This window comes from Carassius gibelio, chromosome B5, assembly GCF_023724105.1.
Source record: "Carassius gibelio isolate Cgi1373 ecotype wild population from Czech Republic chromosome B5, carGib1.2-hapl.c, whole genome shotgun sequence".
In the NCBI taxonomy this organism is placed as follows: Eukaryota; Metazoa; Chordata; class Actinopteri; order Cypriniformes; family Cyprinidae; genus Carassius; species Carassius gibelio.
In genome coordinates this window covers 982875-997843 of record NC_068400.1, presented here as the reverse complement: position 1 = coordinate 997843, position 14969 = coordinate 982875, and the positions used below count along the sequence as shown (strand labels likewise).

Sequence of the window (14969 nt, the reverse complement as noted above, 5' to 3'; positions counted from 1 at the left end):
CAGAGTATTTTACAGTGCTTCATACATTATTAGGAAAAGGATCTTAATACTTTGTCCGAAACAGTATTTAATGAGGTTGTCTTATAATGTTACCCCTATTGTGGTTAGTCTGCACAAGTTTAACAGGCTTGTTTGCCATGCGACAACTTTAAATACATTATAAGCATTCGATCTACGTCAGAGCATCAGAGCGCTAACGATTCTTTCTGCAGCGTTGTGAGCAGAGCGGACAGAGTGATTTTTGACGCTCTTGGCGGCGGCGGTGTGAATGCACAGTTAGGATTTTTAGGGGTTCAAGCAGGCAGTGCTCAAACCCTATTGTAAGGATTTACAGAGAGATGAATCTTGGTCAAAAGGTAGTAGTCTTGCTCGCCACTCAGGCGCAAAGAACTGGCCCAATCGGCCAATTTTCAGACATTTTTGGCCGTAGTTTTTCCATAGAATTCCTAGATGTCCTATATTCCAAACCTACTTTTGTAAACTAGTCCTAGGTTTTTTAACCGATCTGAACCAAATCACCTCAGACATATGCTCTGAAAACTGAATATCAATAATTATAAAAAAGCTCAATCTGTGGTCAAATTAAGAAAATAGCACCTCTGCCACTTGGTGGCACTATAAGTTTGAAAAAAAATGAAAACAGCTATAACAAGACAACTGTTGGTCCGATCGACTTGAAATTTGGTATGCAGTGTCTTTGTGTGAAGGGGCGTATCTCAAAAAACATGGCCACCATTGGCCAATGATTTTTGAGCAACTATTAGACAAGGTTATCGGAGGATTGAAACGAAACTTGGTGGACATGTTCAACTAATGGCCCTTAAGGTCTGTAAAAAAATGTGAAAGAAATCGATCACTATTTGGCGCTAACGAGTTTTTTGGCTCTGTAATCACGTGGTGTTTCACATATCCACTCAATATGCATATCATTTGACAGATGTCCTCATAATGCACAACTTTTCCTCAATAACCATTCCTGTCAGTCAAATCGTTTATTAATTATTCACAAAAATTTTAAAAACATACTTTTGTGAACCTGTCCTAGGTTTTTAGCCTGATCGGAACCAAACCACTGGAGTAATATTTTGTGGACTCTCTAGATGAATAATTATTGAAAAAATGTTGTATTTTATCCTATTTTAGCTTTAAAGGGGTCATTTAGAAAAGGGGAGTGGCCAAATATACCCCAAAGCCTATAAAACTAAAACGAATAGTCAACTTTATGAAACTTGGTGAAAACATTAGGCAGATGACTGTTAACAAGTATGCAAAGTTGTATGGAGATCGGTCTATAGGTGGCACTATAACAGTTGAAAAAGCCACAAAAACACAACATTTCTTTTTCATATTATATGATAGATCTCCTGATTGTGAACAACTTTGCCTCTGGTACCAATGTTGTCAATAAAAATGTTAATTAAATATTTAAGATTATTTAAAAAAACAACTATTTGAATTAGTGAATTAGTCATGTTTTTTTAACTAACATTTGCATTTGTGCAACTATAAACTGGCCATTTCATATTATGGTCTTTACATTGTGTACCCAAAAGCCTAAAAAAAAAAAAAAGGCCCATAATTGTCCCAAAATTCATGCATATCTTTTTTCTAATCAGGAATGCAAAATTTAGGAGACATTGGGCAAGACAAAATAATACTTTGTGTTTAACCTTTATAACTATTAGTGTCTCATACAAATGCATGAAATGCAAATATAAGTGCATGAAATTGCATTTGTAACCAGCGGAAGCAGCTGAAGACCACTAATTGGCTTATTCAACTAACTATAACAGTACTGTTCATGGGTTTGATGGATTCATGCTAGACATTATAAAATCACTGTTAAAACATTTAAAATCACATTAATTCTAAGTTTACCATTTTGTTCATACAGATATATTAGTTTTTACAGATTTGCCAGATTATGATTACAGTGAAACCTGAAAATGACATCTAAACTCTTAAAAGACGACTTGCAATAAGTTTTGTATCACCTATCACTTATGTCAAATATCTTTATCTGCAACAATGTGTGTGCATGTATAGCTATGTTTAAGTGTGTCTGTTTGTATATGTGTCTGTGTGAATATGCATATAGAGTATTAATATTCGAATTTAATTATTTAATTTAAGTGTGGGTGTATGCGTGTCTGTGAGCCTATTCTTCATTTTGGATGTTTAACTGTCAGCCATACATCCAGGTTAGCCAAGACCACCTCAAAATCCTTAAAGTGCTTGAACCCCGGTAATTGCTGCTTGTAGCTATATTGATAGTTAAGATTTGAAATGGTAAATACTAATGGTGGGGAAACTGGTAATCGTTACATTCCTACTATGATTTATGTTTAAAAGAACAACTTGGGTATCAAATGGCTCTATAAATGAGGTGGACAACTGAAATCATAACCGCATATAAGTGAAACTTTCAGATAACTTTAAGCACTTTAGTGGTGCCAGTCTTTGTAAAGAAAGGGAAGATATGTGATACATGACAAATTATCTGTTTTACAACATGCCCACACACACTTCTCCACACCCGTGTGCTAGCTGTGGCGAAAACAGTGACTAAACTTTTGGTTACAAGAAAACATTCAGTTAACATACACTAATGCATAAATAAGCTTAACCAGCCAGCCGGTCTATTGGCCAGTCTTACCTGAGGAGAATGGCATTGCGAAGGGGTGTATCACCAAAGCGATCTTTGGCAAAGACGCTGGCCCCTTTATCCAGCAGATAGTCCACTATATTCAGATGCCCCTGACATGCGGCGATGTGAAGGGGAGTGCGGCCATCATAATCTGGTTTATTCAAGTCAGTTCCCTATTTAAAAAAATTATAATAATAAAAACATCATATCATTTCCTTTATTTTTTTTTGCCTGACTTTATCTGGTACAATGTGGTGCAAAATCATCAAGGGTAAAAACTGCAGTTTGTGGTAACAATCTAATTTATTTAAGAACTGTAGGAATAAATAATACATTTAAAACATATTTTTATGATGCTTAGTTTATTTTTTTGCTTCTCTTTCTTAACATACATTATGCCATTTTGCCTGCCATTATGCCAGGTCTTAAAATTTGTCTGAAAGCAGGTATTTTGATTTCTTGGTGAAGGTTTGATTTCTTTGTTTGGAAGGAGTGGCAGGATTGCAGATGGGTCAACCTGATTGACAGTTTGTGTTGTAATGAAATTTGAAGAATGCTAGTCTGGAAGTGTCTTTAACAGTACAGTCAGCGCATGGGCACATGCCGTTACAGCAAACATCCGAATGCTCACCATATTCCTTATGGCCTCTAAAACCTCAGTGTCTCCATTCTTAGCAGCAGCACAGGCCAGAGTGGGCATTAGTGCATCTCGTATTCCTTCAAGCTCCTAAGGACAGCAGTAATATTATAGTGGATTATATTCACCAAATCCTCTTCTGTTTCTGAATATGCAGAAACATACAGACTAGACCAGAATAAACATACTAGAATCAGAATGCCTGCATATATGGTCTACTCACCTCTTTACAGCCAACGCTGAGGGTCTTGGCTATAATCTGAATAAAGCGACTGTCGCTGATGGAAAGCTTTGCCCCCTCCGGTTCAGCTGTCATCTCACCACGCAGATTTTTAGTCATCATCTAAATAAACAAATATCATGGTTTGAAATTTTAGACTCGAAATTGTCGCAAACTTCTGATGTGTATTTTTCACAAACATTTGCTTGCATTACCTTCTTCTTTTCTTCTAAACTGAGGTCTCGTTTTGCCAGCACATGTGCGAGTTTTGAAAGAGCAGCTTCCTGGGTCATATCAAACCCAACAATCACACCGGCCTGACTCAGAGCCTGTGGGGGAATATTAAAGGATTACACACTCCTGAAAACACACAAGAGGCCTTTCCTAAACAAACACCCATACCTGGCCAGTTGCATATGATATTGTGACCGTGCCCCTAAGACACTGAGAGCAGTTTACTATGATGACTCCTCTCTGGGTCGCTTTATGGATCTCATCCAGCAGGTCCTTGCGATTGCTGGGGGCATTACCACAGCCATAGGTCTCCAAGATGACACCATCCATAGGAGCCTTCAAGAAGGCCTTGACCTAATTAAAGAATTTAAACATCTGTAAATTCTGTAAACCCCCCAAATAATTAAAATGGCCTAACTTTCCCCCTCCAATATTTAAAATTCTTACACTTATCTGATGCATGATAAAAAAGTTTTCAAGCTTGGTCTGCCTCTGCAGTCTAACCGCACTCATCAGTGTCAAAATAATTAAGATGGCCATTCAAATCAAAGTCAGCTGGGTTTACTGTTTACAGAACCAGATTGCAAGCAATGAAGCTCTAAGTTTAAATAAAAACCATTTGTTCATTCAGTATAGAAGATTCAGTATCAAAGATATTGTATTCATAAAAGTCACTGAGGCAGCCTTGACAGTATGTCTCAATGTGCAAGCAGCGTGATCTACGATTTGTGTCCACAAGTGGTGTGTGTGTGTGTGTGTTTGTCAAAGAAAGTGCCAAGTGCTATTACAGTAGTAATAGACTATGTTCACACTGTCAGTTTTTGGGATTGACAAACGCATTAAGGCCATGTTCACACAGCAACAGAATATGGTTGTCAGTGCATATCCGAGTCCTTAATATGGTTATGTTCACACACAGATGAAGTGCAATTGTATCTCCCAGTGAAGCCTGTTATTATTGATACATCCCATATTATGTCATCCTTCTTCGAAATCAAAAGTTGTATGTCCCCATGTGTTCCCAGTAGTGCTAGTATTGATAACATCTCCTCTAGTCTGAGTGCCTTGTCTAATAACATTCGCAAAAGAGGCTCGCAACTTAGGTGTAGTTTTTTTTGACTAAGAACTGTTCTTTGATGTTCAGGTGACTAAAGTGGTGCAGTCTTGTTTTGCTCAATTCATTCCTTTTTTTGGCAGATTTGGAAAAGGTCATTCACGCTTTTAATTCTTCCAGACTTGATTATTGTAATGCACTTTATTTCTGGTATGGGACTGTTAGCATCAATAAAGGAACTAGGGCAATTACGGGGCCAAGCATTCCACCAGCAAATTGAGGAGCAAAGCATGGCATGGAGCATCATACCAAATGCAACAATGTGCAATTACAGCAATTTTAGGATAATTGTAATTGAAATGGCTGGAAAATCATAAATACAACATCTAGGAGCATGATGTATTGGCTTATCAAGTTTGACCAATAGATGGAGCTGTTATCAAATCATTTTGGTGTGTTCTGTGTGAGGTGTTAATGACACACACAAAGTTTGGTGTCAATATGCCAAAGCATTGTAGAGATACAGCCTCAAGTGTCATTTTGGCATCATGCCTCATATTCGTTGCTGTGGTATGCAAAAATGGTTTTGTCTATCGACACAAAATCCATAACATTTTGTCAGCACATTGTGAAGATCATCTGACTTGATTTTGGTGAAAATTGGACAAACATTTGATGGGGAGTTTTAAAAAAGTAGGTTTTCAACATAACTCAAAATGGCAGACAGGAAGCTCAGCTTACTCTGGCATATTTGGTATCTATGTTGCATAAGCCACAGAATATTTTGAGACCAGTTTCATTGCAATAGGCTAATGCAATAAAAAAGTTATTAGCATTTTTATAAATGTAATTATTAATGGCTAATGATTGGTTTATTACTCTTGACCAGTAGGTGGCGCTGTTACCAAATTGATTTTAAAAAAAAAGTGACGTGACACACAGCCAAGTATGGTGACCCATACTAAGAATTCTTGTTCTGCATTTAACCCATCCAAAGTGCACACAGCAGTGAATACACACAAACTGTGAACACACACCAGGAGCAGTGGGCAGCCATTAATGCTGTGCCGCCCGGGGAGCAGTTGGGGGTAAGATGCCTTGCTCAAGGGCACCTAAGTCGTGGTATTGCCAGCCCGAGTCAACCCTAGGGTTAGGAGTCAAAGAGTTAGGAGTCAATCTTTTGTTCGTTATATGACTCGGCTCGGTGTTCATCTTCAGTTCTCTCTTCACAGCAGTTCAGTCAGTGTACTGTTTGAGTAAATAAATTACTCCGGGATATTGGTTTGTTTAAACTCAGAGGGAGTGTCAGCCACATTAAAAAAAGTTAACAGCTTAAGTCATTTGTGGATTAATGCGTATTGGAGACGCGGACCGTTTAAAACGATTTGGTGAACTGGTTCAAGATCCGGTTACATCGAATGATTTATTCGCGAACCGGATATAACAAACTGCTTTGTTTTGAACTCTCTCTCACAACAGACACGGAAGAGAAGACAATGATGAATAAAGTCGTCGTTTTGGACCAAAATGTATTTTCGATGCATCAAAAAATTCTAACTGACCCTCTGATGTCACATGGACTACTTTAATGATGTTTTTCTTAACTTTCTGGACATGGACCAGTACCATACACACAGTTTCAATGGAGGAACTGAGAGCTCTCAGACAAAATCTAAAATATCTTAAACTGTGTTCCGAAGATAAAAGGAGGTCTCACAGGTTTGGAACGACATGAGGGTGAGTTATTAATGACATAATTTTGATTATTGGGTGAACTAACCCTTTAATCATTGGCCAATATATATTGTGCACTTCTAATTAAAATTATTCATGTATTAGTTGTACATTTTACAGCTGTTTTTTTGCATTAAAAAAAAAAGTCTGATACAAAGTTAACCTTATAAAATAAAATATGTTTTGAAAATAATGATGAAATAAACTAACGTTTGTGCACAATTGATAAATGGATGAAGATAAACAATGTCTCACAATGTAAATATTTCATAAAAAAAAAAAAAAAAAAAAGTAATACAAACGTTCGAGAAATAGTACATTTTTACATTTACATCATTGGTTAAGTAAAAATACATTATGTAGCTTTGTGTACACACCATGAGTTCAGCTTTCATTTCGTGAACAGTTGGGATTAACATTAGTGTATTTAATTCATTCACCGGACCCAAGCATACGCAAGTTTAAAATCCACTGGCTCAGTAACACTTAAGTATTATAGTAATAATAGCAGTGTAGATCTTATTTGCATTTGAAGTGATATTAAAATCCTGTAAACAGTTAATATTTGGATTTCTTCGGTTCTCTGCACTGGCGTTTAGCACAACCAAAAGTATCTATGCACACACTTGCAAGACCGGAAATCCAAGATGGCAGAGGTATGCAACTAGCCCATAGGCCAAACCATTGCAGACATATAGCCTCATATCCATTTTGCATGCCTTTCGTATAATTCGTTCACGTACTATTCAGAAAAAAATATAACTAATCAACTTGAATTCCCTGCATGGTCTGAAGATGATCTGGTTCAATTTCCATGACAATCGTTTCAATGGCCTAGAACGAGTTCTAAAAAGTAGTTTTTATGAACTTCTGAAAATACAGAAATAACTAAACCTGGCAATTTTGGAATTTTGGTGTCCTTTCGACTCGGCATGAGCCAAGGAATCAGAAAAAAACAATTTAATTTTGTAGTTTACGGTTCAAAAGTTATTAGCATAAAATCTTTTAAAGTTAAGACAAGTGGTGGCGCTAGAGAGTTTATCACTCTCAATCAATATGTGGCACGGTTACAATATGTGTAACACAATATGTGGCATGGTCAGTTTGATGTGACAATGGCACATACAAAATTTGACATAAAGCCTCACATGCAGTTTGAATCGTTCCAGCAAATTCATTGATGCGCTAAATGAAAACTGTTTGGTATATCGACACAAAATCCATAACTTGCCATAACTTTTCCAGAATGGTCTGAAGACCAAGATACTAGAAAAGGTAGTATCCTCACAATTATTTTCCTTCTTAGAGAAAAATGGTATCTGTGAGGATTTCCAGTCAGGATTTAGACTCTATCATAGTACTGAGACTGCTCTCCTTAGAGTTACAATTGACCTGCTCTTATCATCTGATCGTGGTTGTAGCTTTCTATTAGTGCTATTGGATCTTAGTGCTGCATTTGACACTATTGACCACAACATTCTTTTGCATAGACTAGGAAACTTTGTTGGCATTAATGGAAGTGCATTAGCACGGTTTAAATCGTACTTATATGACCACCATCAATTCGTAACAGTGAATGAAGGGGTATCATATCGATCACAAGTGCAGTATAGAGTGCCTCAAGGCTCAGTACTAGGGCTGTTACTCTTTACACTTTATATGTTACCCTTGGGAGATATCATCAGGAAACACAGTGTTCGCTTTCACTGTTATGCTGATGATACTCAGCTTTATATTTCTTCACGGCCCTGGCGAAACATACCAATTACAAATAGGTACAAAAACATAATTTTCTGCAGGTAGTCTCAGGTTATGCTTTTTATAAGACTGTGATGAGTGGGGCGGGGCCGAGGGCCGTGGGAACGAGGCCGGTGGAGTGATTGGAGATGAGCGACACCTGTTCGACCCACCGGTCTCGAGTCCCATGGAGGAGATGGAAGGATATAAAACTGGAGCGACGACAGTGAAGGACGAGAGAGGACCAGGCCTGGGCGTTATTTTATGTTTTGGTTTTTTATTTGTGCGCATCAGTCGTCCTTGAGGGGCTGATGCACTGTTTTGTGTTTATTTTGAATTATTAAAGTTTCATTTGATTGTCCACCGGTTCCCGCCTCCTTCTTCCCAATGATTATGGAGATTTTATTATTACAGTGGTGCCGAAGCCCAGGAGAAGGAGGGACGCGCTGCTGAAGATCCCTTGCCGCTGTGGTGAATCCGCGGTGCCATCGAGCAGGCGAGGAGGGTGCCGCCATGGACGCTCGAGGCGGTGGGCTGGAGTGAGTTGCCAGGGACAGGCGAGCTCGCTGCTGGCCGCCCGTGATGTGGAGGGGCGGCTGCCGTCCGTGAGGGAGCGGAGGAGTCGGCGCCATTCGCCAGGGGGCCGGAGCCTACTGCCTCCGTGAAGGAATCCGAAGGAGCAGGGAACGGGGGACTCCTGCTGGCTGCCCAAAACCAGAGGAGCCGTCGCCGTCCACCGGGCGGCGGAGGAGTGTCGTGCCGTCTGCCGAGGGCCGAGAGAGGACCAGGCCTGGGCGTTATTTTATGTTTTGGTTTTTATTTGTGCGCATCAGTCGTCCTTGTGGGGCTGATGCGCTGTTTTGTGTTTATTTTGAATTATTAAAGTTTCATTTGATTGTCCGCCGGTTCCCGCCTCCTTCTTCCCCATGATTACGGAGTATGTATTATTACAAAGACACACCCAGTTTGGTCTCAATATGCCAAACCGTTGCGGATATATAGCCTCAGATCCATTTTTTGTGTGCTCTTCGTACAATTAATTTGTGTGTTATTCAAGAACAGTTTGACTTATCTTCTTAAATTACATAACTTTTTGCCAACATGGTCTGTAGATAAACATATCAAATCAGCAGGGAATCAAATAATTTCTTTCCCCACTGTATTTAGTTTTGTGGCAAGTAGCTGTGTAATAAGTGGTATAATGTAGATCCAGCTGGTTGTTATTGCAAAATAAAGCTCTTCTTTCTTATACAACATGCTGATGAGTCTGTTGGGCTTTATTCTGAGATAACAATGGGCTGGATGTACATTATCCCTTACTTCATGGAAATATATAACCCAACAAAATGTACACTGATTTTTTGCACATTTCCAATAGTTCAATCTAAATCCAAATATAGAGAATATTACGGTAAGGACTTTAAATGAACATGAACAGGCATCATAAAACAAAAAACAAACAAGATCATAAAAAGATATGCAGATATGCACACAAGATGAAAGAAGCTCGACAAAAATCATGGCAGATTACCACATAACCTTACTGTATCAGTAGTGATCCCTGGAAAGATTCGCAGGAGGCCCACATTGTGGTTCATTTCTTTGCAGACTGTGAATTTACCATTTGGGCTGAGTGGCCTCACAGTGTCCCAGTTAACTAAAGAATAAGAAGTGCTCATTTTTAAATCCGAAAAGACATTAGTAGAATTTTTTAATAGTGTGATATGTTATTTATTCTTCATATTTCAATATTTATCTTATTATAATTAATACCATGCTTTATTATTATATATTCATATAAATTATACAATATACAGTTGTGGCAATAGCTTAACAGACAGATTTCTGATCACAGCCCATAAATGTTGAAAGAACTGGAATTACTTTTGATGTCGCTTTCCAAATCGGCTAATGGAGGCAGGTTTGGAGACGCAAATGCCTTAAAGCTTCCAGAGTCCACTTTGGTGACACGATTGCCTCGGTACAGCTTATCATGAAAATAGAGGCAAACCTGGGAAGAAACAAAGCGATAGTGGGCTATTTTCTCGTCCCTTACTCCATTCAAACAGTTTTCAGTAAATGTACATGTTTATCTATTGTGGTTCATAGCCTTTTCATACCATTTCTATTCATTTTAGCTGCGTGTTAGCCTTCATTTGAACACCTTGTTTGATAGATGGTGTATAGGTGTTTACGCATTTGTGCTGTCTGTGTATACATCACTGAACAATAGGATTGGACATGACAATTTAAACAGCTAAATATGTACTTCAATATTTATGATTAATATTCATTAACCATCCATACTCTAAAACACTTATCATCTGATTTATTTATATTTTTATGACACTGAATACAGTGTTGATTACTGCAAAACACTTAACTGAGTTTAAAAAGTGCAATATGACAAATATTTCATGGTATCGTATAAATACTGCTTTTGCAATGGCTATAAAAGCATCTCCGTAAAGAAAAATCACCCTCACCTCAGGGATATGAAACTGTCCTGCAATCAACAGCGCCCCCACAAAGTTGTCCCTCCCATCACTCCTCATCTCAAAGATGGGCAGCTGCCACATACAAGATGGTTAGTTAAATAATAGTTTACTTAAAAATGAAAATTCCCTCATTATTGTACATTCATATTTACCTAATCTCATTTTGGGGTGAACTATGCATTTAAATGTGTTACCTGTGATCCGGTGACGATGACGGGCTTTCCCAGATTCTCACACATGAAGGATAAGGCAGAGGCAGTGTAAGCCATTGTGTCTGTGCCATGCAGAACGACAAAACCATCATATTTTTCATAGTTTCTCTGTGAATGAAACAAAAAGGTTGAATTTCTCAGCACTGACTGATGGTTTGTTTTGCTAGTCTACATTTTATTTGGAGTATTTCTTTGTTGCATAATGTACATTTGTTAATAGTATGCCTAAAATGAGTTTTAATATCACTATTAATAAGTACAATCGCTGCATAATATCAATCTTTAAATGTAAGATATTCAACAAATGCCTAAAGTATACCTGCAATTGTTCCACTTCAACACAATCAAATATACTCAACTATATCTTTGGTTGGCACTCAGCTCTACTTCAGCACAATCAAAGTTAATTAAGCAAAAAATTAGTTATTCCAATTTAGTAGACATTAAGTATACCAAAGGTACAATTGCAGGGTGTTTTTATTAACCACATAAATATGTAAATGTATTTGTAGTATACTTAACACAAAATAAATGCATTTCAAATACATTATTTTATTTATTTTTTCTTTCACTAGGGCCTGTTTATAAAAAAAATATCAAAGGTTCTCTACAATTTGGTAATGGCCTGAATTAGTCATTCACTTATTAAATTAACTATAAGTTGTTTTTTATTTTATTTTTAATATTTTTAATTTTACAAGAAAGGATTCTCATATATTCCAACTTCCAAATCATAAAAACGATGCATAGAGATGATTAAAACGGCACCTCAATGTCTTTTCCAATAGTGACCCAGTCGTCCGGGGTTATATTACTGGAGTCAAGCAGGGGAGAGTACTCTAAAAAGATATACACAACCCTCATGTCCAGTTTAGATTTTCTGAAGTGAGCAAAAGAAAAGAAAATAATGAAATGAGATGTCCACACACATTTGACATTTCATACAATGACAGCAAGCTACAAACATCAATCAGAATCTTATTTAGTAAGGTTAAACCAAATAAAACAGACAAAAACTATTACTTTCTAAGGGACAGATTATTTGTAGACAGTGAGAGTTGGATGGGCTTCTAAGAAAAAATATCAATAAATAGGGGGAGGTTTTAGGTGCCTGAGTAGCAGAATGTTGCCGGAAGGTTGAACATGGTTCTTGTAGAGAAGGATGTGGAATGAGCAAATGCTGTGAAGATGCTGAATTCAGAGTTACTTAAGCCCCTTTCACACTGCGATTCCGGAAAATACATGGTTAATTTGACACGGCAATTGTTCCCGGGTTGCTAGATTTTGCCCCTTTCACACTGCCAGTGATTTCATGGAATATGTGCATGCGTTCACACACAACCCATAAAGGTCCTGTAAGGACATGTGATCTCAGGATGTGACGTGTAATGTTCGAGTTGAAAATGCTAGGCACGTTAACTTTCACTTAAGCTGACGAATGATCTCAGCATCAGCACGGATAGTGTAGAGCCAACTGATCTCTTCTTCATTACAGTTTGCACATATTTGTTTCGTTGCGAACGTTGATCTGGCTTCAAAACAACCAGTAAAAGAGTCGTGCTATAACGTGCATCATCATCATCGTCATCATCATGACACAGCTTTTACAGCATTGGTTCTGGCTTTTGTTCACACAGCTCTCGTTCCGGGTCCCCAACCCAGGATCAATCCCGGAATAAATCCAGGGACATGTTTGCGTTCCCACAGAAGGCGATCTGGCAATGTTCTGGCAATATTCCGGGACCAACGTGCAGTGTGAAAGGGGCTTTAGAGTACATCATGTTAGCAGGGGTTATTGTAATAAAGCACTAGAGCACTGGGGGATTTGCCCTTTTTAAGCACAGAAAGTGGGCAGATTTGCATATCCGCCATGTCCTAATTAATATTCATGTGGCCCCATAGTGCTGTTATACTGAGCCACCCTTGTTAGGGGCACAGATGTGCTAAGAGAGTCATATGGCTGCTCTTGTTGAAAAGATTACTTCAATCTCTCTGTTTTAAAAAAGAAATCCCTCCTAACCCTCACGACATTCTCCTGTGAAAGAGGTTGCAGCCCAGGCCTTCTGTGAATCAATAGAACAGCAGGGGCCAAATCAGCCCAACACACATCTCCTCTATGATGAACATGAGATGGCCTATCAGATCAAACTAGCCTCCCCTCAGATGAGCAGGTCAAAACATATGTTTGAGATCATGAAAGGGTGCCATAATAAAAATTACAATGTGCTCAACTATCATTTACATTACATTACATTTATTCTTTTAGCAGATATTTTTATCCAAAGCGACTTACAAATGAGGATAGTGGAAGCAATCAAAAACAACAAAAAGAGCAATTAAATATTAGTGCTATAAAAAGTCTCAGTCAGGTTAACACAGTACACGTAGCATGAGCTTTTAAATAATGTAATAAAAACAAAACAGATAGAATAAAAAAAAGAATAGAGCAAGCTAGTGTTAGAGGTCTATACACACACACACACACACACACACACACACAGATATACTGTCAGTGTATCATTTACAAAATAATGTTACTAAAGAGTCGTCAGGCTTATTACTAATATGGTAGTGTAATAAGAGACAGAAAAGATTGCTGAGGCTGAGAACTACAGTGCCCTTAAAGTGACTTGTTCGGTTTACTTTTGTCTTGGCCACGAAATAACTCGTGGGAACGTGATAATATGTCGTGGCCACGGGATATTAATTTGTGGGAACGTCATATGTCGTGGCCACAAGATCATTTTGTCGAGGTAACGACATCTTTATGTCGTGGCTTCGAGATGCTCTGTTGAGGGAACAACATCCATCTCCCATGGCCACGACTTCTTATGTTTTTCTCGTGGCTACGAGTTTAATGCGTAAACAAACCTGCGTGACCATAGCAACCCGGGATTATCAGTGATGGATTCATTAATATTTTATTTTGAATTAAGAAATTATTATATTATTTATACATATAAAATGTATTTATTTACATTTTATGAATTTATGACATTTTATGTTAATGTCGAGCATTTACAGTGTTCTATTATTTACAAAAGTATTCAGAATGTTAATTAAAGAGATCGAAATTGAAGCAAAAAAATCAATATAAACTAAATTAAAAATATAACCAATAATAATAGGCTAATAATAATAATGTACACATATTACGTGGGAAATACTATCAGTTAATGGACAAGACTGTAGGATGAATACATTTTTTTTTTTTTTTTTTATTATGCACTTTGTCATATTTATTTATGATAAACTTAATTTGAATGCTGACGATTGCATGTAATACAGCCCGGTAGCCAAATCACATGGTTAATATACTAATTACTTAATTCAAAATAAAATATTAATGAATCCATCACTGATAATCCTGGGTTGCTATGGTCACGCAGGTTTGTTTACGCATTAAACTCGTGGCCACAAGAAAAACATAAGTCGTGGCCATGAGAAATGGATGTCAAGGATGTCGTTACCTCGACAAAATGATCTTGTGGCCACGACATAATGACGTTCCCACAAATTAATATCTCGTGGCCAAGACATATTATCACGTTCCCACGAGTTATTATTTTGTGGCCACGACAAAACTAAGTAAACCGAACAAGTCACTTTAAGGGCGCTGTAGAGAACAACTGACATAATTGTAAAACATTTAAAAGGAAAAAGTATGTTGTATGTCAGTATGTTGATATTATTTAATACAATATGTATCATGATCTAACAATCAGCAATACACTTACAGCAATATTCTTTAAATTAAGAATAATTTATTCATATATTTTTTAACACCTGAAGTTGTATAAATTATTCATTGTGTTATATTATAAATATAAATTAACTAGTGGAACTAACTAGTTATGAACTACAATTATTCATCGTTCATTCATATGTTTTTATAATACAATTCACAGTACATCATAATAAATAATTTATACAACTTATAAAAAATATATTATATGAAGTTAATCTTGGTTTGTTTAACAATCTGAGAAAGTGTTT

At 37.3% G+C, this 14969-nt stretch overlaps 1 protein-coding gene across 1 annotated transcript in view; it reads right to left on the bottom strand.

Annotated features, from left to right (window-relative positions):
* Nucleotides 1-14969, bottom strand: part of LOC127957822 (60 kDa lysophospholipase-like) — a 41740-nt gene that overhangs the window by 14448 nt on the left and 12323 nt on the right. Inside the window, exons 5-14 of the mRNA XM_052556518.1 lie at nucleotides 11742-11853; nucleotides 10956-11081; nucleotides 10750-10833; nucleotides 10148-10274; nucleotides 9808-9920; nucleotides 3907-4092; nucleotides 3720-3833; nucleotides 3508-3627; nucleotides 3279-3374; nucleotides 2657-2820 (exon numbers count right to left, since the gene is read on the bottom strand). Of these exons, the coding sequence (XP_052412478.1) occupies nucleotides 2657-2820; nucleotides 3279-3374; nucleotides 3508-3627; nucleotides 3720-3833; nucleotides 3907-4092; nucleotides 9808-9920; nucleotides 10148-10274; nucleotides 10750-10833; nucleotides 10956-11081; nucleotides 11742-11853 (1242 nt within the window). The remainder of the gene's footprint in view (nucleotides 1-2656; nucleotides 2821-3278; nucleotides 3375-3507; nucleotides 3628-3719; nucleotides 3834-3906; nucleotides 4093-9807; nucleotides 9921-10147; nucleotides 10275-10749; nucleotides 10834-10955; nucleotides 11082-11741; nucleotides 11854-14969) is intronic.